A 25,260-nucleotide genomic window follows, 5' to 3' on the forward strand; every position below is an offset into this window, starting at 1 on the left:
TCCCCACTCAGACCACTCCCAGACAGTCCTAGCAAAATTCTCGCTTGAGAAATTCCTCTTTGCTTAGAAGCAATTTTTGGTTTCATTTTGACCATTTTAACTTAAAACAATCACAGTAAGGTACTTCATTGTTACCCAGAAATGTTTTGATGTTGAAAAAAAAACGTCTGCGTTGGACCTTTAAGACTGTTGAGGGTTATCGAAAGTTAGAGCTGTGTGCTGATACATTCAAATGACAGCTTGGTTGGCCATCCTCACGAAGCCATTTTCATAACCTCTATTACGGAGTCGTAATTTGGGAAACCAGGCCAATTCAGACCCTGATAATCTAATCCTAGTTCCCAAAGAGATACAGTGAAACAATGCTGTATGGTTTCAGAGTGCATAGCCCATATATTTTGTGGGAAGCTTCCTGTGGGGATGATTCTCATCGCGTGAAACATGATGCATTATTGTCTAATACAATTCTAATAGTTATTAACGTAGGCCACCTTGTGAACATCGCAAGCAGAACGGCTGAACCAACAAGTGGCTTGTTAACAATGCAATGTTTTGTAGCCAAAGGATGTTAATGCTATTCTAATAAAGCTAGACCTATTTTGAAGTGTGCCTTGCATAACTCCTCAATTTCAATTCGCTCACTGGCATGGTCATCAAAAATAACAAATTGAAGCAGTGTTCCAGTTCCAGAATAAGCAAAGCAACATGGACTCAGAGAAGTTGGTTGGAAGTTACCGTAATATATCCAATGAGAGTGCATCACCAAATGTACATTAAAAACATATTACTGTGCCATAACAACAGGCAACTACAGGTAAAACCAAGATGGCATCACGAATGACCAAGATGGCGTCATGAAAAAACCAAGATGGCATCATGAAAAACCAAGATGGCATCATGAAAAACCAAGATGGCATCATGAATAACAGAAATATAACACTTTAGTGGAAAGTTTATTTCTGAGAAGAAGCAATGATTTAATATGATATTGTTTGATATCAGCAACCTGGCAAATTACTGAAAAGAAAAGTGTAACACTTTGTTTTCTTTTTGGCATCACATAAACTACAAAAAAACAAAGAAAGTCACACAGTCTAAAATAACAGAAACTATTCCCAGAAACATATTGCATACTGTTTACCCAGATACACAGTGTATAGAAAGTGTCAGGTGCAGAGGGGAGGTGTAACATTTCCACTTTCCACCTCATTGCCAGTCTAAAAACAGGTCACCTTCTGGCGTTGCAGGGTAATCCTTATGACAGGCCTAGTTCCTTTCTCTCTAGAAATCGTTCACCTGTTATTCATTCATATCACTTCCATCTAGCATCTCAGTAAACAGCTGCAGCACCTGCTGTGGGGAAAAAAGCCTTCTAATTTGGTCTGACAGGTTGAGTGGTGTGTTGCTGTGTGGCATGTGGCCTGTATTCCACTGCACTGACTGTGCCTGCATACTGCAGCCATTTAGAGGAATACTGCATCCTTTTTCGAGGTAACACAGTGATGAACATTACACAGTGCCAGAAGCAATTTTATTTATGTATGGTCTACTAGTAGTTCATCACCCCCATGTTGTATTTGGCTCAGTTGCTAGAGCATGGTGTTTGCAACGCCAGGGTTGTGGGTTTGATTCCCACGGGGGGGCCGGTCCAAAAAAAAATAAAAAAATGCATGAAATGAAATGTATGCATTCACTACTGTAAGTCGCTCTGGATAAGAGCGTCTGCTAAATGACAAAAACGTACTAGAATATGAGGAGTCAGAAACCCCTTGAGCTTTCAAAACAGACCAGATATGGTTTCACATTAGATGAACATTAGATGAACCTATTATTAGTCTAGAAGCATCCGCTCATCATTGACGTCATAGGTTCTTATTTCCTGTTTTGAATGCTTGTTGACTTCCTTTGTCAAATATATTCAACTGCAGCTGTACATGCATTCGAATAAACCCTTCTCTCTCCCACAGTGAGCCCAGTCAAGCTGAAAGCCTTAGCTTTGTGTGAAGCTTTTCAGTGCAGCCACTCCCCCTCTATGCTGCAGAGGTTATCTCTCCTCCTCTTACATCACTCAGTAAGGGAAGGGGAGCAGGGAGGAGAGCTGCAGTAAGAGATGGGTCAGGGTTGTTGTGTTGCTTGTTTTGCTACGCACCTCTCACTCTATACCAGCGGTCATGGCCTTTCCAGGTGTTCTGCAAGATCTGTTCTCCTGCTATTACACATTTGCACACTCATTACAATGTACAGCGTATTCGGAAAGTATTCAGACCTCTTGACTTTTTCCACATTTTGTCACGTCCTGACCAGTAAAGGGGTTATTTGTTATTATAGTTTGGTCAGGATGTGGCAGGGGTTATTTGTTTTATATGGTTTGGGGTGTGTGTGTATGTAGAGGGGTGTTTGATTTATGTATTCTGGGGTTTTGGTCATTGTTCTATGTTTGTATATTTCTATGTCTGTTCTAGGGTGTTTAGATCTGTGTTTAGGTAATTGGGATTGGGGCCTTCAATTGGAGGCAGCTGTCTATCGTTGCCTCTGATTGAAGGTCCTATAATTAGGAATGTGTTTGTCATGGGAATTGTGGGAGGTTGTTCTTTGTACTGCTGTGTGAGCCTACAAGACTGTTCGTTCGTTTATTGTTTTGTTTATTAGTCGTGTTCACAATAAAAGTTAAGATGAGCACTCAACCCGCTGCGCCTTGGTCCAATTACTATGATGACCGTTACACATTTTGTTACCTTAGAGCATTCAACTTAGAATAAGGCTGTAACGTAACAAAATGTGGAAAAAGTCAAGGGGTCTGAATACTTTCCGAAGACACTGTATTAACAAATGTTTTCCTTGATCAAGGCTAGTTCTTGTTAAAAGGTAAGTTTTACAGAAGAAGTGATTGTGTGCTGTCTTGTGTGCGAGGGTGAATGTGTTTGTGTGTGTATGGATTGCTGAAAACTGTCATTTTCCTAACTAACTCATGTTACCCTTTTCAGACTGTCATGCAATTTTTCCTGCTATGCTGCTTTGTCTGTTTTATCTTAAGCATCTTCTGTTTTGGGCTATACTATTCAAAGTTCAGACTGTTTTTCAGACGTATAAGATAATCTCTTTCGTAGAAATGCAATGATTAATACGAAAAATGGGAGATTGTAGCCATAGGCCATAACCATGCATACAGAAAGAGTTCCTCTTCTTCTGTTCTGCAATGTCTTGACCATTGAAACGCTTCTTTCTTTTCTCCCTGTTCTTAAGTACCCTAAGTGAGGGAAGTCCACTCTGCAGCTGGAGGTACGCAGGAGTCTCACCCCCCCCCCCCCCCCCCCCCCCCCGGAACCCCTTTTTGAATGACCTAACAGAAATGATGTGTTTTGTTTTTTTTGTGTTCTTTTTTTGTTGTTTTCAGTGGAAATCCTGTTCTCTTGTCGTTGTTTTCTTCCTCTTGGAGGAGGAGCTATGGTTTTGATGGCAAAAACATCACTTGGCCAAGTCGATACCAATACCCCGTCCCCCCTGACCTGTTCCCCATGGCTTAATTGAGTCTGGCCTGCGCCGACCTTTTGTCCCGTTTAACTGAAAACAAACCACCGCTGCACATATTAGACTCTCACCCTCAAGGCCTATTGAGCCTGTCTCAGCTCTAGAAATGCTACTTTTATGATGCTGATGTCTAGGTCATACTGACCTAGTTTCCTAACTATACAGTACATTGGGTCTTTCTCCTCTGCCAGAACAGTGACTTTTGGGTGCTTTCCTGTCAGGGGAAAAAAAAACAAATGGCATTGATTGACCTCAGAGGACATCAGACAGCGACGGAGTAATAATCATAACGCTGCTGATAGTAATAATCTGTGATCGATTTGGCAGAAGCTCTGGCTTTAGTTGTAACCCAGATTAAAGAGGGGTATAGACGGGTAGGTCCTCTCTACTGCAATCGCCTTTTGGTTTTTTCGGGCACACACCTGTCTGTCACACCTGACTGAAGCCAGTCACTGAGCCCTAAGCCCAGCACCTGGGGCCGCAGAATGACAGCCCAAAAATAATGAAAAACTTAAACATGTCCTGCTTACACTCACCCACAACTATGGACTCGCTTGACTGATGCATCTTACAGTATCCTGCCAGGCCCTCCCTGAATCCCCCACAGAGGCTCTCTAACCAGGCTGTCATACATTTTTTTTTTACATGAACAGAACTATACAGCTAACAGGCTTTGACACAGTCCTCTGCATGGGATATTAATTTGTGTTCATCTCCTTCAGTCCCATCACTAAAGCAGATCAGGCACATCCTCTACCGCATCTGACTGTTTGTTTGGTGGATTGGACTGTGGTGTTTTTGGTGTGATTGGTTGACTGTTTGATTGTTTGACTGACTGTTGATGAGTTCACAACACGATGACCCTTGTGAATTCCTGTTTACTGGGATGTGACATGTGACCTAATTCTTTGTGCAGAGGGACGGGAAATGAAACTAATCGCCCAGTTACTTAGCAACCACTCTCTCTCCCTCACATAATCTTGGAGCATGGTATTCATTAATAGCCCCCCCCCTCCCACCCTCCCTCCCACCCACCCACCCCCACCACCACCACCACTACATGTCCCACTCTGTCGTTCTGCCTGATGCCCTGTCTGACTGACAGACCTCGGCTGCATGAGACATGTCAGAGTTTGGCCAATCATAAGGCTGTGAATGTCCCAGATGACTCCCACTTTTGTCTAATTCTCTCCTCTCATTTGCAGGGGTCGACCACCACTGGCAGCAGTTCCTCGTAAGGTTCCATCCCCATTGGTCCGCTGAAGTGACATTAAGAGGAATCCCCGTCCACTGAAGAAAGGAACCCCCATCCTTACCCTACTCAGCCCCCTCCCCTAAACGCCCAGCCCCTCAGTGACACTCCAACTGCACCCCCTTGGCCCCACAATAACTGTACCCCAAGGACCAAAAGGACACTATAGTGACCCCCCCCCCCACCTGCCCCGCCCCCTTGCCATGCCCCAATCTATTTTTAAGCACACACTAGCCCCAATCAACTTCACAAGTCTTTCAACATCCATTCAACACGCATGATTCTGCATGGCTATGGCCCATCACTGAGGGCCCTTGGTATTTCAAGAGAAAAGGCACTAGAGACACAGAATGAACAAGGAGAGGTACCACTGGACATACAAAAGGAGTTCAAAATAGCCACTATGAACTAACAGAGACGGACATGGGAATGTGGAGTTGCCTTCAAAGACAGTAACCCATCTCAGAAAAAGAAAAATCTTGGATGTTAGGCTTTTACTTAAGTATTTCTTCTTGTTCTGGCAGCGCAAAGGTGTGGAAATGTATAGTCAAGCAAACAAAAAAACATGAAAACAAATATGTCAGATAGCTAAGTAGCTACAGAGGATTAACAGTATAGGACTAAAGGGAATTAGTGTTGTGTGAGGTAATGTGACGTAGTAGTAGGTCATTTAGTCGTTTTCTGTAGTGTACAACGACCTTGTGCTACATGTGAGTGAGAGACTCTTTAGAAACTTTTATCAACCAATTTATCAAACAAGAAAAAGTGAGTCCTTCTTTATCATTACATGTACGAAAAGTTAATTTGCATGGAGATTTCAATCAAAGTGCTTTGTAAGGAATAGTGTAGATTTGGTCTGGATATTTTGAGTGACTCATGGTGTCTACCAAGGTCTCACTCTCCAATCACTGTTTAATACTATGAGCCACGATGATGACTTCACAATGGTAAAGACCCTTATGACATCACAAACACTGCTGGTCTGGAGGAGGGGTCAAAGGTCATGGACCTATGCTCTCTCCCTAACCAGAGAGGAAGAGGCGAAGCAAGAGGGTTTACTCCGCCCACATTAAGCAGATCATTAATTATTAAGCAAGTGAGGAGTGTTTGTATGGGGGGGCAATGAGAGAGTGTTGAATTTAGGCAAAATAAAAATAAATTGCTATTTTGATACGGGAGGCTAATTAGAAATGTCATAATGCTTAGGTTGTTACGAGTGTACTGATTTAAGTGTGACGCACCTAATCCCGGCAACTTTGAGAGAAAAAAAACCACACTTCACGTTCCTTTTCATTTCTTATTTTTCCAACTTTGTACAAAATGTGACTGCTAAACAAAATGAAACGCCAATATTTACAGTACTACGGTAACTACTATTATCTCTGCTTTAAGTTATGATCAAGGCAAGTCTATAATTAGTGCTTTGTGTAGCCTATATTATCTGTCGATGGTGCAATGTGTTCTCATTCATTTTTATGTATTGTACTGTATCCTATGGTGATTTGTTCTATATAATACCATTACATCCATGATGAATTATCTATTTTTGTCTGTGAATTACTGGTTATTTTAGCTTTCCGAGGAGGGCCCGCTCATCCTTAGCCACCAAGACATCAAAAATGCCCATAACCACTGATACAAGGTCAGATCATTGTCAGCGCTCTAATGGTTCAACACTAGTTAGTCGGGTATCTGATGATCCTAGAGCTGTTGTTTAGGAGGAACGTCTACGGTAGGCTAAGTCTAGGGCGCCTGACCAGTTCATGCTCCACAGCAGCTCGTTGGTTGACATGCTAGCTAACGTAGCTTCTGTAGCTGTAGCTACGGTAATCAATTTGACTTTAGATGCAGCTGCTCATTATCAAGTTTTACCTGTTGTTGGAAGTGGGTGATCCGTGAAACGGAAGCAGAAACATCAAAATGATAATCGGAAACGAGTCATTTTAAGTGATAGACAATGAATCTCCTTGGTTAACTCTTGGCTTATTGTTGGTAGATGAGAGGTCTGTATCATACAGTCATAGGTGGATATTGAAGGTGTGTAACGTCATGCAAATCTCACTGGTATTGTAACTGTAGAACTTCTGTAATCCTCATTAGGAATGGTTTATGCACGCAATAAGTTGAAATGGGAACGATACCTGCTGGATATTAACTTAGTGATTAATTGAACTGTGAGTTCGGCCATATGAGGAGAACAACACGTTTTTACTGCAAAGGTAAGCAAGAACGTCGTTCAATTAGGCCTACAGTGACCAATTCAATGTTGTTTTGAATCGTAAATTAGCTTAACTCAGCGCAGAGTATATGAGGGAGTTCTATTAACCTGAGTCCCGGTGCACCAGGCTATGGCCCGTGACGTGAACGGGCAAACGCGATGAGGGAGTAGCGCCCTTCTCAAATCGAACCGTAATGCAAACCACTCAGCCATGTTGTCAACAAGGCAGAATCGTGCATGAATTGTCCAGAAAAATACATCAAATCAAATGTTATTTGTCACATGTGCCGAACACAACAGGTATTACTGTGAAGTGCTTACTTACAAGCCCTTAACTCTATTACTTGAACTGCGTTGTTGGTTAAGAAAATATTTACTAAATAAACTAAAGAGTAACACAATAAAAGTAAAAGTAACACAATAAAATAAAACTACCGAGGCCATATAAAGGGGGTACCGGCACCGAGTCAATGTGCTGGGGTACAGGTTAGTCGAGGTCATTTGTATATGTAGGTAGTGGTAAAGTGAATATGCACAAATAATTAACACTGAGTAGCAGCAGTGTAAAATCAAAGGCATGACTTGGGTGACTGGAGTCTTTGACAATTTTTGGGCCTTCCTCTGACACCGCCTAGTATATAGGTCCTGGGTGGCAGGAAGCTTGGCCCCAGTGATGTACTGGGCCATACGCACTACCCTCTGTAGCGCCTTACGGTCGGATGCCGAGCAGTTGCCATACCAGGCGGTGATGCAACCGGTCAGGATGCTCTCGATGGTGCAGCTGAATACATTTTTGAGGATCTGGGGTCCCATGCCAAGTCTTTTCAGTCTCCTGAGGGGGAAAAGGTGTCATTGTGCCCTCTTCATGATAGTTTGTTGGTGATGTGGACACCAACGAACTTGAAACTCTCGACCTGCTCCACTACAGCCCCATCGATGTGAATGGGGGCCTGTTCAGCCCTCCTTTTCCTGTAGTCCACAATCAGCTCCTTTGTCTTGCTCAAGTTGAGGGAAAGGTTGTTGTCCTGGCACCTCACTGCCAGGTCTCTGACCTCCTCCCTATAGGCTGTGTCATCATTGTTGGTGATCAGGCCTACCACTGTTGTGTCATCAGTAAACTTAATGATGGTGTTGGAGTCATGCTTGACCACGCAGTCATGGGTGAACAGGGAGTACAGGAGGGGACTAAGCACACACCTTTGAAGGGCCCCAGTGTTGAGGATCAGCATGGCAGATGTGATGTTGCCTACCCTTATCACCTGGGAGCGGCCGTCAGGAAGTCCAGGATCCAGTTGCAGAGGGAGGTGTTTAGTCCCAGGGTCCTTAGCTTAGTGATGAGCTTTGTGGGCACTATGGTGTTGAACGCTGAGCTGGGGTCAATGAACAGCATTCTCACATCTCTTTCTGTTACGTGAATTAAGTTATCAATGTTCTTAAACCAAACTTCAATTTAACTACTCAGTGTGTATACCAGAAGGTGTAAGGTTCCGGTTGAAAGAAACAGACTGAGACCCAGCTAACAATGGTCAGGACGTTTATTTACGAGAGCTCTGAAATCCATACAATGCACACAGCCTTTTATATTACACATTTCGTCATACAAATGCCCCTCCTCTTCTCTAACATTGTCAATGCTGCTCCAATACATACATTGCTTATCATATCCTGCCCCATGTTACATAATCTACTGCAAGCCTAATGGTTTCTCCCCCTCCCTGGGTGGGGAGACCTCTTACCTGTTTTTAGTTTCACAGTGTGCACAAGTTGTCTGTCACAAGCTGTCTGTTAACAGTTCCTCTTCTCCTTGAATGTCTCAGCTTTTCCTATGCACACACAGTTATAGAATTAGTATGATAATCACTCAGTTATACATTTTCAGGGTGGAATCATTTAGTCAAAACCTTAAACATATAAATTATTTTATCACTTTCCCATATGAAAACACAGAATCCTACTCCTCATTCCACTTGCTTATCCTAGCCTAGGCTACGTCTCTTTTGATGTGAGCCGACATCTGCCCTGGGCTTTGAACGGTGAACCTGGCTCACACCCACGAGGCAGCCTGGTTCCAAAACAAATGCAATCGCTTTTCACTGGATACAAACTCCTCCCACCCGGGTAACCCGGGCCAGATAATCGAATCCCCTTACTGTCAACAATGCATGCATGGTGATGTTTGCTGTGCTCTGAGAAGGCTGGGCCTATTTCTGCAAATAGCAAAACGAGTGGTTAGCTAGCTTGCTATTTATTTCATTGATGTTTATTCTGCTATTCACCACATAGTGGCAGGGTAGATTTAGAGTGAGAGAGACAGGTCAAGACCATACAGTATGCGACCCTGTCCTTGACTCCTTTCCAAGATGGCCAGAGTGGTCCTGATGCTGCTTGTGTTGGTGCTGTGCAGGACGAATGTTTATGTGCATCCACACAAATAGTGTAGCGAATACTATTACGGTAATGCGGTTGGACAAAGAGAGAGGTGTGTGTGATTATGTGTGTGTTACTGGCCTACGTGGCCAATAGTAACGACACAGAGAGGGTAGCTACATAACAGACTGCTGAGAGTAGGACGTTACGTCCCCTTGACTGTGGGGTATAGAGACATCCATGGTTCAGGTAGATCAACAGCACTATGCTTCAGAACAGAGTGCATGTCTCCTCCTCACAGGCCCCTGGCCCGCTGCTGGTTTAAGGTGCTGACTGAGGAGGACATAACTTTTATGTAGGGCACTTACCCACTGCTGATGAAACGCCCAGTTATTCATGTCAGGAAGAAAAACATGCCTGTGGGAGGAACGGAATGCTCGCGCCTATTTTTAACTAAACCTTCCTTTCTCAGACAGGGTAGGACAGAGCTGTCTCCTTCTTTTTAGTCTTAGAGATGCCACTGATATAGGTGTGTGTGTGTGTGTGTGTGTGTGTGTGTGTGTGTGTGTGTGTGTGTGTGTGTGTGTGTGTGTGTGTGTGCGTGCGTGTGTGTGCGTGTGTGTGTGTCTGTTTCCGTGTTTGTGTTTTCACAGGCTGGTGAGTAAGAGTATCAACCTGATTCTGTTGAATCTAATGACTCCTAATGCCCAGTTAGCGTAGTGACGGTAGCATGCTAGCCAATCTGCTCTCCCCTGGCTGCCGAGGCCATGGTCTCCGTTTCTGACTTAATTAAAACATCACATCTGGGGCCCGCCTCGAGGAAGGCTAATTGTACTGTGAGTGCTCCAGCTGTTAACATGTCTGTGCGTTGTAATCGCTGTTCTACATGTGAGAAAAACAAACAAGCAAAGGAAACAACGGGAACCCGTAACCCGTATCTTTACGCTCTACAGGAGAAACGTAATGTTATCAGTGGTATCAAATCGTGATCCTGTCATGTGGAAGGCCTGTATAATAAAGCTAGAATTACATCATTGTGCTGCAATAGTGACGTGCATGTTCATACGCTAAGACAGGATGAGTGCAAAGGGCTTACAGATAATGTAAAGGGAAATATCATGAGAAAGTTTTATTCACAGAGGATATTTACAGCAAGCTGAACTGTATTAGCCTGAACTCTGGCAGAGCCAATGACACTTAGGCTCGTGTTCCTGTGCTGTGTTTTTGAACAACGACATGGGGTCACGGTACTGTGTCTTGGGTTTTCACTTGATTGGTGTTAATACGACTCATTCCTATGGGTCAACAAACAGGATGTCTCTCCAAGGTCAAAGGGCATGTGGTTATGTGATTGACAGAAACGTCTCTGTTTTCTGGGTTATAGAGAGTCTTGAGTGACAGAGTCATCTCATGACCTGGTTTATATTCTCCCGCTGCTGCCTTTGTTTGCACGGGGTTTCTACTTTTGGTTTAAGTGCATTTGCGTGTATTTGGGTGTCTAGTTGCACGTGTGTCTCTAGGTGTTGGTGAGTCTAGGTGTGTTTATGTGTTTGGGTGGACAGGGATGCCTGTGAGATGAGATCATTCCTACTGAGAGATGAGGTCACGCGTGACCTATAGGACAGACTCGACAGCGCGTGAGACACTTAGCTTTTTTTTTATTCCTTTAAAAAAAAAAAAAAAAATTATGTGATGTTACTACTAAATGTCCTGATAAATCATTTATCTGTGTCTGGATGTTCGGCTTGTGAAATGTGAATAAAAGCTATGAAAGGAGCTGCTTTTGAGTTGGTGTTAACTGGTGCGGTGTGAATGAGTGGCTTGAGTTGGTGTTAACTGGTGCGGTGTGAATGAGTGGCTTGAGTTGGTGTTAACTGGTGCGGTGTGAATGAGTGGCTTGAGTTGGTGTTAACTGGTGCGGTGTGAATGAGTGGCTTGAGTTGGTGTTAACTGGTGCGGTGTGAATGAGTGGCTTGAGTTGGTGTTAACTGGTGCGGTATGAATGAGTGGCTTGAGTTGGTGTTAACTGGTGCAGTGTGAATGGCTTGAGAAGGTTGCCACTTAGGGCTGTATTCCACAGTGTTCCGTCTCCCTCCTCCTGACCCAGATGGATACTCTGTCACGAGAATTTTTATCCCAATGTTGTGAACTCAACTATCACTTAAGCTTTGAATAATTCCCAGGGGTTGTAAATCCCTGGTTAATGAAGAATTAGACAAAGTCCCAGTCTGCAATAGGCCAGAAATTTGTTCAGAGAACGTTCTGAAAATCATCCTATGCACACAGCCTTTTATACCTAACATTTGGTCATAACATATGTCATACCCCTTACAAATGCCCCTCCTCTTCTTTAACACTGTCAATGCTTATTTACAAGTCTTCTCCATCACATACATTGCTTATCATATCCTGCCCCATGTTACATAATTTACTGCAAACCTAAAGATTTCTCCCCTCCCTCGGTGGGGAGACCTCTTTCCTGTTTTTAGTTTCACAGTGGTCACAAGTTGTCTGTCACAAGCTGTCTGTTAACAGTTGCTCTTTTCCTTGAATGTCTTACTTACATTGCTAAATAGTAAAGTTTTAGCTTGTCCTATGCACACACAGTTATAGAATTAGTATGATAATCACTCAGTTATACATTTTCAGGGTGGAAACATTTAGTCAAAACCTTAAACATATACATTCTTTTATCATACTCCCACCCTGCCTATGCTGCCTATATACCGCTACACTGCTGCTGTGTTGCTGTGAACCACTAACACGCTAAGAACACACAACCAGCAGCAAAGATCACAGGCTAATTGCAGAATACCTCACTTTGAGCGTCTCTCCTCACTCTACATGAGCCTGTGTGATTCTCCTCTTACTCAACCAAACTAGACGGTAATCCTTCATACACTAAATATACAAAAGTATATTTCAAATGAGTGGATTTGGCTATTTCAACCACACGCTGGCAAATCAAATCAAATGTATTTATATAGCCCTTCTTACATCAGCTGATATCTCAAAGTGCTGTACAGAAACCCAGCCTAAAACCCCAAATAGCAAGCAATGCAGGTGTAGAAGCACGGTGGCTATGAAAAACTCCCTAGAACGGCCAAAACCTAGGAAGAAACCTAGAGAGGAACCAGGCTATGAGGGGTGGCCAGTCCTCTTCTGGCTGTGCCGGGTGGAGATTATAACAGCACATGGCCTAGATGTTCAAATGTTCATAAATGACCAGCATTGTCAAATAATAATAATCATAGTAGTTGTCGAGGGTGCAACAAGTCAGTAACACAAGAGTAAGTGTCAGTTGGCTTTTTCATAGCCGATCTTTGAGAGTATCTCTACCACTCCTGCAGTCTCTAGAGAGTTGAAAACAGCAGGTCTGGGACAGGTAGCACGTCCGGTGAATAGGTCAGGGTTCCAGCAGGTCTGGGACAACAGGTCTGGGACAGGTAGCACGTCCGGTGAACAGGTCAGGGTTCCATAGCTGCAGGCAGAACAGTTGGAACTGGAGCAGCAGCACAGCCAGGTGAACTGGGGACAGCAAGGAGTCATCAAGCCAGGTAGTCCTGAGGCATGGTCCTAGGGCTCAGGTCCTCTGAGAGAGAGAAAGAAAGAAAGAGAAAGAGAGAATTAGAGAGAGCATATTTAAATTCACACAGGACACCGGAAAAGACAAGAGAAATACTCCAGATGTGACAGACTGACCCTAGCCCCCCGACACATAAACTACTGCAGCATAAATACTGGAGGCTGAGACAGGAGGGGTCAGGAGACACTGTGGCCCCATCCGAGGTGCATAAAATCCCATCCGATCCCATTCATGTGGCCCCATCCGAGGTGTATAAAATCGAGCACACAGCTAAGCAATCTCCATAGACAAACATTGACAGTGCCTTACTGAAGAGCTCAGTCACTTTCAACGTGGCACCATCACAGGATGCCACCTTTCCAATAAATTCGTCAAATTTCTGCCCTACTAGAGCTGCCCTGGCCAAATGTAAGTGCTGTTATTCTGAAGTGGAAAAGTCTAGGAGCAACAACGGCTCAGCCTCGAAGTGGTAGGCCACACAAGCTCACACTGTTTGTCGGGAGCTTCATGAAATGGGTTTCCATGGCCGAGTAGCCTCACACAAGCCGTAGATCACCATGCGCAATGCCAAGCGTTGGCTGGAGTGGCGTAAAGCTCAACGCCATTGGACTCTGGAGCAGTGGAAACGCGTTCTCTTGAGTGATGAATCACGCTTCACCATCTTGCAGTCTGATGGACGAATCTGGGTTTGGCGTATGCCAGGAGAACGTTACCTGCCTGAATGCATAGTGCCAACTGTAAAGTTTGGTGGAGGAGGAATAATAGTCTTGGGCTGTTTTTCATGATTCAGGCTAGGCCCCTTAGTTGCTGTGAAGGGAAATCTTAATGCCACAGCATACAATGATATTCTAGACGATTCTGTGCTTCCAACTTTGTGACAACAGTTTGGGGAAGGCCCTTTCCTGTTTCAGAATGACAATGCCACCGTGCACAAAGTGAGGTCCATACAGAAATGGTTTGTCGAGATCGGTGTGGAATAACTTGACTGGCCTGCACAGAACTCTGACCTTGACCCCATCGAACACCTTTGGGATGAATTTGAACGCCGACTGTGAGCCAGGTCTAATCGCCCAACACCAGTAACCGTCGTCCAAATGCAAGTCCCCGCAGCAATGTTCCCACTTCTAGTGGAAAGCCTTCCCAGAAGAGTGGAGGCTGTTATAGCAGCAAAGGGGTGGACCAACTCCATATTAATGCCCATGATTTTGGAACGAGTAGGTGTCCACATACATAGTAATTTAAAGCCTCTTCAAGCACACCAAACACTAGTCAATATCCTTGTGTTCTATCCTCTGTGACATCAACACACAGCAGGCCCACGGTGCCTCCATCCACACTGCCTCTGTATCTGCCTCCTGATTGGCACATATGAGCCTTCACACACAGGGGAGGGCTTGATGCTTAGGACAGGGATCGAGTGACAGAGGGGGAAGGGAAGGTGGGGTAGTGCAGGATAGAACCACAGGTCCCAGAATGGTGCGTTATGGGGGTTTATGGTAAGTCTCTGGTAGATTGGGAAGGTCGTGTGTGGTTTTAGATTCATACATGAATAGCAAGGCCATCAAACATCTAGGCCTATACTGTGCTGAAACCTTGCATTGAGTTACAGAAGCACATATTTATCTTCCCTGGGCCAAACAATAGCGGGATTCATTCTCCCTTATCCAGGCGACGGCAGTATGTCTCTTAATGTGCAAAATCTAAGCGGAGAGGAGGGGGGGGGGGGATATAAGAGAGTGGACAATTGAGGAATATTTTACACAAACCTTGTAACATAAATGAGGACAAATTAGGAGAAGCGCGAAAGAGAAAACATACCCGTAGATTTCATTGTCTACCGCAGGCATTGCCCCTTCATCCCTCTCCCTTTTTTCTCCCCCCCCCCCCCGGGCCTGCTTTCTTTCAGCACCAAGGACAGCGATCTGCCTCTCGGAGCTCAGTTGCCAGGGCAACGAGCTGCAGGGGCTGGTGGTGCGCTTTGAAGCAGCCTGTAATTTGATATTGTGACAAGCCTCAGCTCGCGATGCAGCATCCGGGTAACGCATATATCATCTGCGGAGCTTTCAGTGCAGTGACTTAACATTTCAATTCAGCAGTGTTGTTGAAAAGAAGGATACAATCGTTAACTGGCCCTTTCAGAATAGCAGAATACATACGTCATTGCAGTACTCTTCGAAATGGCAGTGTTGGAGAGAAATGCAGACACCACTGTGTGTGTGTGTGTGTGTGTGTGTGTGTGTGTGTGTGTGTGTGTGTGTGTGTGTGTGTGTGTGTGTGTGTGTGTGTGTGTGTGTGTGTGTGTGTGTGTGTGTGTGTGTGTGTGTCTGCGTGTGCGTGTGCGTGTGTGTCGGGGTCATTCTGTCCGTGAATTTGGGTTGTTCAGACTCCTATGGTCTTGTCAGTATTTAGCATTTAGTGTTCAGCCATGCAGCCAGTTACCATACTATCACACATGTGACGGGCAGGAAGACACAGTCAATTGGCTCTACTGAACCTACCACTCTCAGCCACAGGGTGTCGCTGTGTACCCTTGCAAAAGCGGCACATGACAGGTGGCGCTAACAGCCCTGTCTAGAACAACACAACACAAACCTAGGGAAGTTAAGAGACATTACAGCGATTGTAACATTGTGACTTACTGACTATATTTCTTGTCATATGACATTTAGATGTTATTTTGGCTATTATTTGAATTTTAAGAACAGTGATTGACTTCTTAAAGTCGTGGTATAAAGAGGCTACCCTCTACTCAAAGTATAAAATAAATCATGTATATTGTAAGAAGTGGTACAATTAGGTTGATCTGTAATGGAAAGCTTGTTCGATTCAATTCTAAAGTACTTCCAAGCCAGGGCATGCGATCCACGACAGGGCATGCGATCCACGACAGGGCATGCGATCCACGACAGGGCATGCGATCCACGACAGGGCATGCGATCCACGACAGGGCATCATGACATCAGACACCCTGATGAAGGCGTTAGCCGATACTCGTCAGTGTATTTTAACAATGGCTTTAGCCCATACAATAAATACTTTTTAACTTTCAAACCCACACGAGTGCCTGGACTTTGATTTTTTTTTTATGCCACTTAGTAGGCTAACCATTTGTGGTTATAATGTTTTTCCTTTTGCTTTTAAATTACAATTCCCCTCTAAGAGCACCTGTGGTTGTTTTGGAATACACGAAGAGCTCCTTTTACTTCATAATATGTTGGCCTACAGGTTATTGAACATTCAGAACCACACCGTGGCCCAGACGCACGGTGGCGCTTTTACATCATGAGCGCGTTATAGAGGCGCGTGATAACACGGTGAGCGGTGAGGTATTCAGTAGCTGCCAAGACACAGCAGCTTTGAGACGGATGTTAATAAATAGCGCTATTAAATGGCTAAACCATGGAAATAACAAACAGTTATAGTGGGATCCTATGAAACGGAAATCATTTGTGTTATTTAAGATCTTGTCAGTTCTGCGTTCTGCTTATAGTTTTTCTGCCAAACAATGGCGATGCAAAACCAGAGAAGACGATGGCTAAGCGGATGGGCATTTTGTAATGTTGCTCTTATTTTTCTTCATTTGAAAGGAATCTCCGCGCAGATACGATACTCCATTCAAGAGGAATTAAAAGTCGGAACGGCAGTTGGGAATATAGCTAACGACCTGGGATTCGACACATCGAGATTAGCGGACCGGAATCTTCGTATCGTGTCTGGAACAAAGCAGGACCTCTTCCAGGTAAACCAGAGAGATGGCGCTTTGCTAGTGAACCACAGAGTAGACCGAGAGGAACTGTGCGTAAAATCCACGCCGTGTTTCATCAACTTGAAAGCGGTGATAGAGAATCCGCTAGAAATGCACCAAGTCACGGTCGAGATAATGGATGTAAATGATAACTCCCCTACCTTTCCAGATGAAACATATAACTTAGAGATACTAGAGTCTGCTACCACTGGAGCCCGACTCCAGTTGGAAGGAGCTCACGACCCAGACACTGGCGTATATTCTTTGCAATCTTATAAATTAAGCCAGAATCAATATTTTCGAGTAGAAATTGAGGACTTTGGCGAGGATGGCAAAATTCCGTTTTTGATTTTACAAAGACCTTTGGACAGGGAACACACGGCCCGATATGATTTGACGTTAACGGCCTTAGATGGAGGCAAGCCACCGAAATCGGGAACTCTTAATGTTACAGTTACTGTGTCTGATATAAACGACAATACTCCTGTGTGTGATAAGCAGAAATATACCGTAACAGTAAAAGAAAACGTACCTAAAGGTACATTTCTATTGCGAGTTAATGCCTCTGATTCGGATGAAGGCATAAATGGCGAGGTGGAGTATTCATTGCGAAGTAAATTCAGAGGTATGGCTGCTGAGCCCTTTGAGTTGGACAGCAAAACAGGGGAGCTAAAAGTGAAGGGAGGCCTGGATTTCGAGGAGAGGCAGGTGTATGAGATGAAGATATTGGCCTCGGACAAGGGAGCGGTATCTCTCTCCACACACTGCAACGTGCTCGTCAGAGTGGAAGACGTGAACGACAACAGGCCTGAGATTGACGTCACCTCTCTGTCGAGCCGGATACCAGAGGACGCAACTCCCGGAACAGTGGTGGCTCTGATGGGGATGAACGACCTGGACTCCGGTGTAAACGGACAAGTAGTCTGTTCATTACCGAATGATTTGCCGTTTGTTCTGAAGCCTTCTCTTGATGGAAATTTCTTTTCGTTAGTCACCAGTGATCACCTTGATAAAGAGTCGGTGCCTCGGTATGATATTACAATCACGGCTAAAGACTTAGGAATCCCTCCTCTGGCGTCAACTAAAGTCATTCAAGTGGAGGTAGTAGATGTTAACGACAATAGTCCGCTATTCACTGAAAATCCATATGCATTTTATGTCGTTGAAAACAATAAGCCCGGTATGCCCGTGTTCTCAGTTAGCGCGTCTGATGTTGATGATGGTGAAAATGCAGCAATTTTATATTCACTGGACCGTGGGAGCACTGGACAAAGCGTGACATCCTTCCTAAACATGAACGAAGGCAACGGTACCATTTACGCACTAAAGAGCTTTGACTTTGAAACCCTCAAAACGTTCCAGTTCTGCGTCATTGCCAAAGACTCTGGAACTCCGTCTCTAAGCACCAACGTCACAGTGAACGTGTTCATTCTGGATCAGAACGACAACGCTCCAGTGATCTTGTATCCAGTCAGCACTAACGGTTCCGCTGAAGGTGTGGAGGAGATTCCCCGCAATGTGAACGCAGGCCATTTGGTGACTAAAGTGAGAGCCTATGACGCTGATATAGGATATAACGGCTGGTTATTATTTTCACTGCAGGAAGTTACTGACCACAGTCTCTTTGCTTTGGACCGCTATACAGGACAGATAAGGACACTTCGGTCATTCACAGAGACAGACGAGGCTGAGCATAAACTGGTCATACTGGTAAAAGACAATGGGAACGTTTCACTGTCAGCAACAGCTACTGTTATTATCAACGTTGTGGAACCCAAAGAGGCTTTTGCAGCTTCTGATGTTAAAAGTTCAGTAAAAGACGAGGAGGAGAACAGCGTTACATTTTATTTGATCATTACTTTGGGGTCAGTTTCAACGCTTTTTCTCATCAGCATCGTCGTGTTGATTGTAATGCAGTGCTCCAAACCCACAGACTATTCCTCCAAGTATTTACAAGATACGAATAACGACGGGACACTGTGCCACAGCATCCAGTACAGATCCGGAGACAAACGGTACATGTTAGTTGGACCCAGAATGAGTATAGGTTCGACTATAGTCCCGGGAAGCAATGGGAATACTCTAGTGGTTCCCTCAGAACACAGGAATAGAGCTTCTGCAGAGGTAAGAACTCGCTCTCTATTCTTTACTGCCTATTAAGTCGCATAAAGAGAGATGTTTTGGATGAATTTGTTGCTTGTTGTTTTGTCTCCGCATAATGTCCGAGTGTGCATACTCGCTGTGGTGGTCGCTGTCCACGGTGCCGAATTATCACAAACTCACTGCTTAGCATGCTAGGCTACTACCTCGGGTTTATTATCTGTTATTTTGCGGTGTAACTCCTTCAATTCAGTTTCTTCCTCCACCTCCCATATCTATCCATCTTCACCTTTATTCGTTCTTACGATGGTCAATTTGGATTGTAATTGGTATATTTATCGGGTTTGATGCAACACGTAAACAACGAGTATCGCTCCCTTGGAGCGTATGTAGTGTTTGTGAATACCAGAATCCCGAACCACAGGGTGTCAGTGTAAGACAAGGAGAATGTCTGGTACTTTTTAGACTAGTCCCCTCTCTGGTCTGTTTTGTTCCACACATACAGAGAGAATTGCGGAGATCAGAACAAGACGTGATGTGATAGCCAGAGAATAGTTGTATTCCTTTATAGTGCTGAAACGTTGGATTCGTTACGGATTATTATGAGTTGGTCATCTGATGATTAAGATATTGTTTTTTTCATTGAGGATTTTGCTTAATTTTCTGTCTAACGATGGGAGGAGGAGGACAAAGGCGCAGATGGGAGTACTGGTGGGTTGTTCTGCGTTTCTCTTTGCTGCTGTGCTTCGGAGAGAAGGTTTCAGCACAGATAAGGTACTCTATTCCAGAGGAGGTGAAAGAGGGATCCGTTGTTGGAAATGTTGCTAAGGATTTGGGTCTTGACGTGAGTACTTTTGTGGAGAGACGGTTTCGTATCGTTTCTGGATCTAAGGACGCTCTTTTCCAGGTAAATCAGAACAATGGCGTCTTGTATGTTCAGAAAAAAATCGACAGAGAGGAGCTCTGTGATGGTAATAGCGCCTGCTTGATAAACCTGAAAATGGTTGTTGAAAACCCTCTAGAAATCCATTACGTTGGTGTAGAAATTACCGATGTGAATGATAATTCTCCCAGTTTCCCAGAGATAGCAAAAGGGCTGGACATTTCGGAGAGCACACACGCTGGATCGCATTTCCAACTGCCAGCTGCGCGTGATCTTGACTCTGGGATGAATTCCATTCGCTTGTACAAGTTAAGTCAAAACGCTCATTTTGAATTGGAAGTTCGAGATAGAGGAGATGAAAAGGTACCCTTTTTAGTCCTACAGAAAACGCTGGATAGAGAGCAGAAATGTGAGCACAGATTATTACTGACAGCAATCGATGGAGGGAATCCGCCGAGATCAGCCAATCTTAATTTGACGGTCACAGTGCTAGACATAAACGACAACCGACCTGTATTTAGTCAGGAGGTGTACACTGTAACGCTGGAGGAAAACGTATCTATCAACACTGTTGTGATACAAGTAAAAGCTATTGACTTGGACGAGGGTGTCAATGGTGATGTTGAATATACTCTTGGCAGAGATCTTAACCGTAAAGTTTACGAGGTGTTTCATTTAGACGGTGTCACTGGAGAAATTCGAGTCAAAGGAGAGGTCGACTTTGAATCGACAGAAGTTTATAGACTTGACGTGCAGGCTTCGGATAAAGGACAGCCTCCCATGACTGTGAGCTGTAGAGTTATCATTAAGATAACAGATGTAAATGACAACAAACCAGATATAGAGGTGACATCCCTCTCTAATTTAGTTCCGGAAGATGCAAAACCTGGAACTGTTGTTTCTCTTATTAGTGTGACAGATAAGGACTCGGGTATAAATGGAAAGGTGTTGTGTAGTCTGTCAGATACTGTACCGTTTGAGTTAAAACCCTCATACCAAGATAATATGTATTCTTTAGTGACCAAGCAGCGTTTAGACAGAGAACTCGTGTCCCATTATGACGTCACAATAACAGCCACTGACTGTGGTCAGCCTCCTCTGTCCACATTCAAAACTCTGAGCGTCCAGATATCAGATGTGAACGACAACAGTCCAGAATTCTCCCAAACCCATCTTCAGCTGTACTTACTGGAAAATAACGCCCCGGGTGCTTCGATATTCTCTGTAAGCGCCACTGATAAAGACTTGAATGAAAATGCTGTGATTTCATATCACATAGTTAGAGGTGAAGGGACACAGAATGATATGGCATCTTTCCTCAATATCAATTCGGATAATGGAGATATTTCCGCGCTAAAAAGCTTTGATTTTGAATCCCTCAAAACGTTTCAATTCCAAGTTGTAGCTACAGACTCTGGAACTCCGTCACTCAGCACCAACGTCACAGTGAACGTGTTCATTCTGGATCAGAACGACAACGCTCCAGTGATCTTGTATCCAGTCAGCACTAACGGTTCCGCTGAAGGTGTGGAGGAGATTCCCCGCAATGTGAACGCAGGCCATTTGGTGACTAAAGTGAGAGCCTATGACGCTGATATAGGATATAACGGCTGGTTATTATTTTCACTGCAGGAAGTTACTGACCACAGTCTCTTTGCTTTGGACCGCTATACGGGACAGATAAGGACACTTCGGTCATTCACAGAGACAGACGAGGCTGAGCATAAACTGGTCATACTGGTAAAAGACAATGGGAACGTTTCACTGTCAGCAACAGCTACTGTTATTATCAAGGTTGTGGAACCCAAAGAGGCTTTTGCTGCTTCTGATGTTAAAAGTTCAGTAAAAGACGAGGAGGAGAACAGCGTTACATTTTATTTGATCATTACTTTGGGGTCAGTTTCAACGCTTTTTCTCATCAGCATCATCGTGTTGATTGTAATGCAGTGCTCCAAACCCACAGACTATTCCTCCAAGTATTTACAAGATACGAATAACGACGGGACACTGTGCCACAGCATCCAGTACAGATCCGGAGACAAACGGTACATGTTAGTTGGACCCAGAATGAGTATAGGTTCTACTATAGTCCCGGGCAGCAATGGGAATACTCTAGTGATACCTGAACACAGGAGCAGAGCTTCTGGAGAGGTAAGAGCTGTCTCTATCATTTTCTGCCTGTTAAGTCAGATAAAGAGACATGTTTTGAGGGAATTTGTTCTTTGTTATCATGTTTTGTCTGTGCGTAATGTCCGAGTGTGCAAACCAGCCGTGTCAGTCGGTGTCCATGGTGCTGAATTATCACAAACTCGCTGCTTAGCATGCTAGGCTACAACCTCGGGTTTATTATCTGTTCTTTTGCTGTGTACTCCTTCAATTCAGTTTCTTCCTCCCCATCCCATATCTATCCATCTTCACCTTTATTCGTTCTTTGGTGGTTCATTTGTGCTGGAATGTTGAATTTTTATTGGTTTGGATCCAAAACGTAAACAATGATAGCAACTCTCGGGGGTTATGTAGTTGTTGTGAATACCCGAATCCCGGACCACGGGGTGTCAGTGTAAGACAAGGAGAATGTCTGGTACTTTTTAGACTAGTCCCCTCTCTGGTCTGTTTTGTTCCACACATACAGAGAGAGAATTGCGGAGATCGGAACAAGACGTGATGTGATTAGATTGTTGTTTAAATTGTTCGCTGCCTAAACATTAGATTCTGTATGGATGATTACGAGTTGGCCATCTGATCCTCGGGACTACATTCTTTCATTATTGATCGTGCTTATTTTTGTTCTGTTTAACGATGGGAGGAGGAGGACAAAGGCGCAAATGGGAGTGCTGGTGGGTTGCTATGTGTTTCTCTCTGCTGCTGTGCTTCGGAGAGCAGGTTTCAGCACAGATAAGGTACTCTATTCCAGAGGAGGTGAAAGAGGGATCCGTTGTTGGAAATGTTGCTAAGGATTTGGGTCTTGACGTCAGTACTTTGGTGGAGAGACGGTTTCGTATCGTTTCTGGATCTAAAGAAGATATTTTCCAGGTAAATCAGAACAATGGCGTCTTGTATGTCCATAAAAAAATCGACAGAGAGGAGCTCTGTGATGGTAATATTGCATGTTTGATAAACCTGAAAATGGTTGTTGAAAATCCGTTAGAAATACATTACGCCGGAATAGAAATCACGGATGTTAATGATAACTCGCCCAATTTCCAAGAGAAAGACAAACTAGTTGATATTTCGGAATCTACTCTTTCTGGCAAACGACTCCAGTTACCAGCCGCGCGTGATCCTGATGTTGGCGTTAATGCAGTACGTGTCTATAAATTGAGTCACAATGGACATTTTGATTTGCAAATAAGAGAAAGAGGAGAAGATAAAATTCCATTCTTAGTTTTACAAAAACCCTTGGATAGAGAGAAACAATCTGAACACAGACTAGTTTTAACTGCAGTCGATGGTGGAAGTCCACAGAGGTCAGGGACTCTTAATGTCACTATCACTGTTCTCGATTCGAATGACAACAATCCTGTATTTAGTCATGAGGTATACTCGGTCACATTGCCTGAAAATGTCCAACCCGGAACTATTGTACTCAACGTTAAGGCAACAGATTTGGACGACGGTTCCAATGGTGACGTTGAATATTTCTTTGGTAGTGAACTTCTTCCCAAGATATACGATGTATTTAGTTTAGATAAAGCTACAGGTGCAATTCGTGTTAAAGGTTACGTTGACTTCGAGGACATTGATACTTATAAACTAGACGTCCATGCCACTGACAAAGGGCAGCCCCCAATGAGTACGGATTGCAGAGTCATTATAAAGATACTCGATTTAAACGACAATAAACCCGAAATAGAGGTGACGTCCCTCTCTAGTATGGTGTCAGAAGATTCAAAACCAGGAAGTATTATTTCTCTAATTAGTGTGACAGACAAAGACTCTGGTATTAATTGTAAAGTGTTGTGCGGTCTTTCAGACGATGTACCTTTCGAATTAAAGCCCTCATACCAAGATAATATGTATTCTTTAGTGACCAAGCAACGTTTAGATCGAGAACTCGTGTCCCATTATGACGTCACAATAACAGCCACTGACTGTGGTCAGCCTCCTCTGTCCACATTCAAAACGCTGAGCATCCAGATATCAGATGTGAACGACAACAGTCCAGAATTCTCCCCAAAACATCTTGAGCTCTACTTAGTGGAAAATAACGCCCCGGGTGCATCGATATTCTCTGTAAGCGCTTCTGATAAAGACTTGAATGAAAACGCAGTGATTTCATATCACATAGTTAGAGGTGAAGGGACACAGAATGATATGGCATCTTTTTTAAATATCAATTCTGATAATGGACATATCTCCGCGCTCAAAACCTTTGACTTTGAAACTTTGAAAACATTCAAATTCCAAGTTGTAGCTACAGACTCTGGAACTCCGTCACTAAGCACCAACGTCACAGTGAACGTGTTCATTCTGGATCAGAACGACAACGCTCCAGTGATCTTGTATCCAGTCAGCACTAACGGTTCCGCTGAAGGTGTGGAGGAGATTCCCCGCAATGTGAACGCAGGCCATTTGGTGACTAAAGTGAGAGCCTATGACGCTGATATAGGATATAACGGCTGGTTATTATTTTCACTGCAGGAAGTTACTGACCACAGTCTCTTTGCTTTGGACCGCTATACAGGACAGATAAGGACACTTCGGTCATTCACAGAGACAGACGAGGCTGAGCATAAACTGGTCATACTGGTAAAAGACAATGGGAACGTTTCACTGTCAGCAACAGCTACTGTTATTATCAAGGTTGTGGAACCCAAAGAGGCTTTTGCAGTTTCTGATGTTAAAAGTTCAGTAAAAGACGAGGAGGAGAACAGCGTTACATTTTATTTGATCATTACTTTGGGGTCAGTTTCAACGCTTTTTCTCATCAGCATCGTCGTGTTGATTGTAATGCAGTGCTCCAAACCCACAGACTATTCCTCCAAGTATTTACAAGATGTGAATAACGACGGGACACTGTGCCACAGCATCCAGTACAGATCCGGAGACAAACGGTACATGTTAGTTGGACCCAGAATGAGTATAGGTTCTACTATAGTCCCGGGCAGCAATGGGAATACTCTAGTGATACCTGAACATAGGAGGAGAGCTTCTGGAGAGGTAAGAGCTGTTTCTATCATTTTCTGCCTGTTAAGTCAGATAAAGAGACATGTTTTGAGGGAATTTGTTCTTTGTTATCATGTTTTGTCTGTGCGTAATGTCCGAGTGTGCAAACCAGCCGTGCCACAGCATCCAGTACAGATCCGGAGACAAACGGTACATGTTAGTTGGACCCAGAATGAGTATAGGTTCGACTATAGTCCCGGGAATCAATGGGAATACTCTAGTGGTTCCCCCAGAACAAAGGAGAGCTTCTGGAGAGGTAAGAGCTGTCTCTAAACCATTGCACCTCATAATATATGTATTAGCATGTTTTGGCCGTGGCTAACGCAACCTCTTTGCAGCAGCGGATGCTGGCCATGTTGCTAAACTACCAGCTCACCGATTAGTTTAGCTGGTGAGAGCATTATACTGCTAGGCT

At 44.0% G+C, this 25,260-nt stretch overlaps 2 protein-coding genes across 5 annotated transcripts in view; both read left to right on the plus strand.

The window, feature by feature from the left end:
* Positions 1 to 6,321, plus strand: part of LOC115165284 (protocadherin Fat 3) — a 28,304-nt gene extending 21,983 nt beyond the window's left edge. The window contains exon 6 of the mRNA XM_029718331.1: positions 4,734 to 6,321. Within this exon, the coding sequence (XP_029574191.1) occupies positions 4,734 to 4,766 (33 nt within the window). The 3' untranslated portion in view covers positions 4,767 to 6,321. The remainder of the gene's footprint in view (positions 1 to 4,733) is intronic.
* Positions 6,322 to 16,325: 10,004 nt separating this feature from the next.
* Positions 16,326 to 25,260, plus strand: part of LOC115173577 (protocadherin alpha-C2) — a 231,451-nt gene continuing 222,516 nt past the window's right edge. Inside the window, exon 1 of one of the 4 annotated variants that reach the window (XM_029731816.1) lies at positions 16,326 to 18,820. In XM_029731816.1, coding sequence (XP_029587676.1) covers positions 16,457 to 18,820 — 2,364 coding nt within the window. In that variant the 5' untranslated portion in view covers positions 16,326 to 16,456. Of the gene's footprint in view, positions 18,821 to 19,339; positions 21,831 to 22,444; positions 24,840 to 25,260 lie in introns of those variants that run through there. The other 3 variants (XM_029731944.1, XM_029731874.1, XM_029731850.1) reach the window with 3 other exon arrangements.

The sequence above is a fragment of the Salmo trutta genome, chromosome 3 (assembly GCF_901001165.1).
Source record: "Salmo trutta chromosome 3, fSalTru1.1, whole genome shotgun sequence".
NCBI classification, from domain to species: Eukaryota; Metazoa; Chordata; class Actinopteri; order Salmoniformes; family Salmonidae; genus Salmo; species Salmo trutta.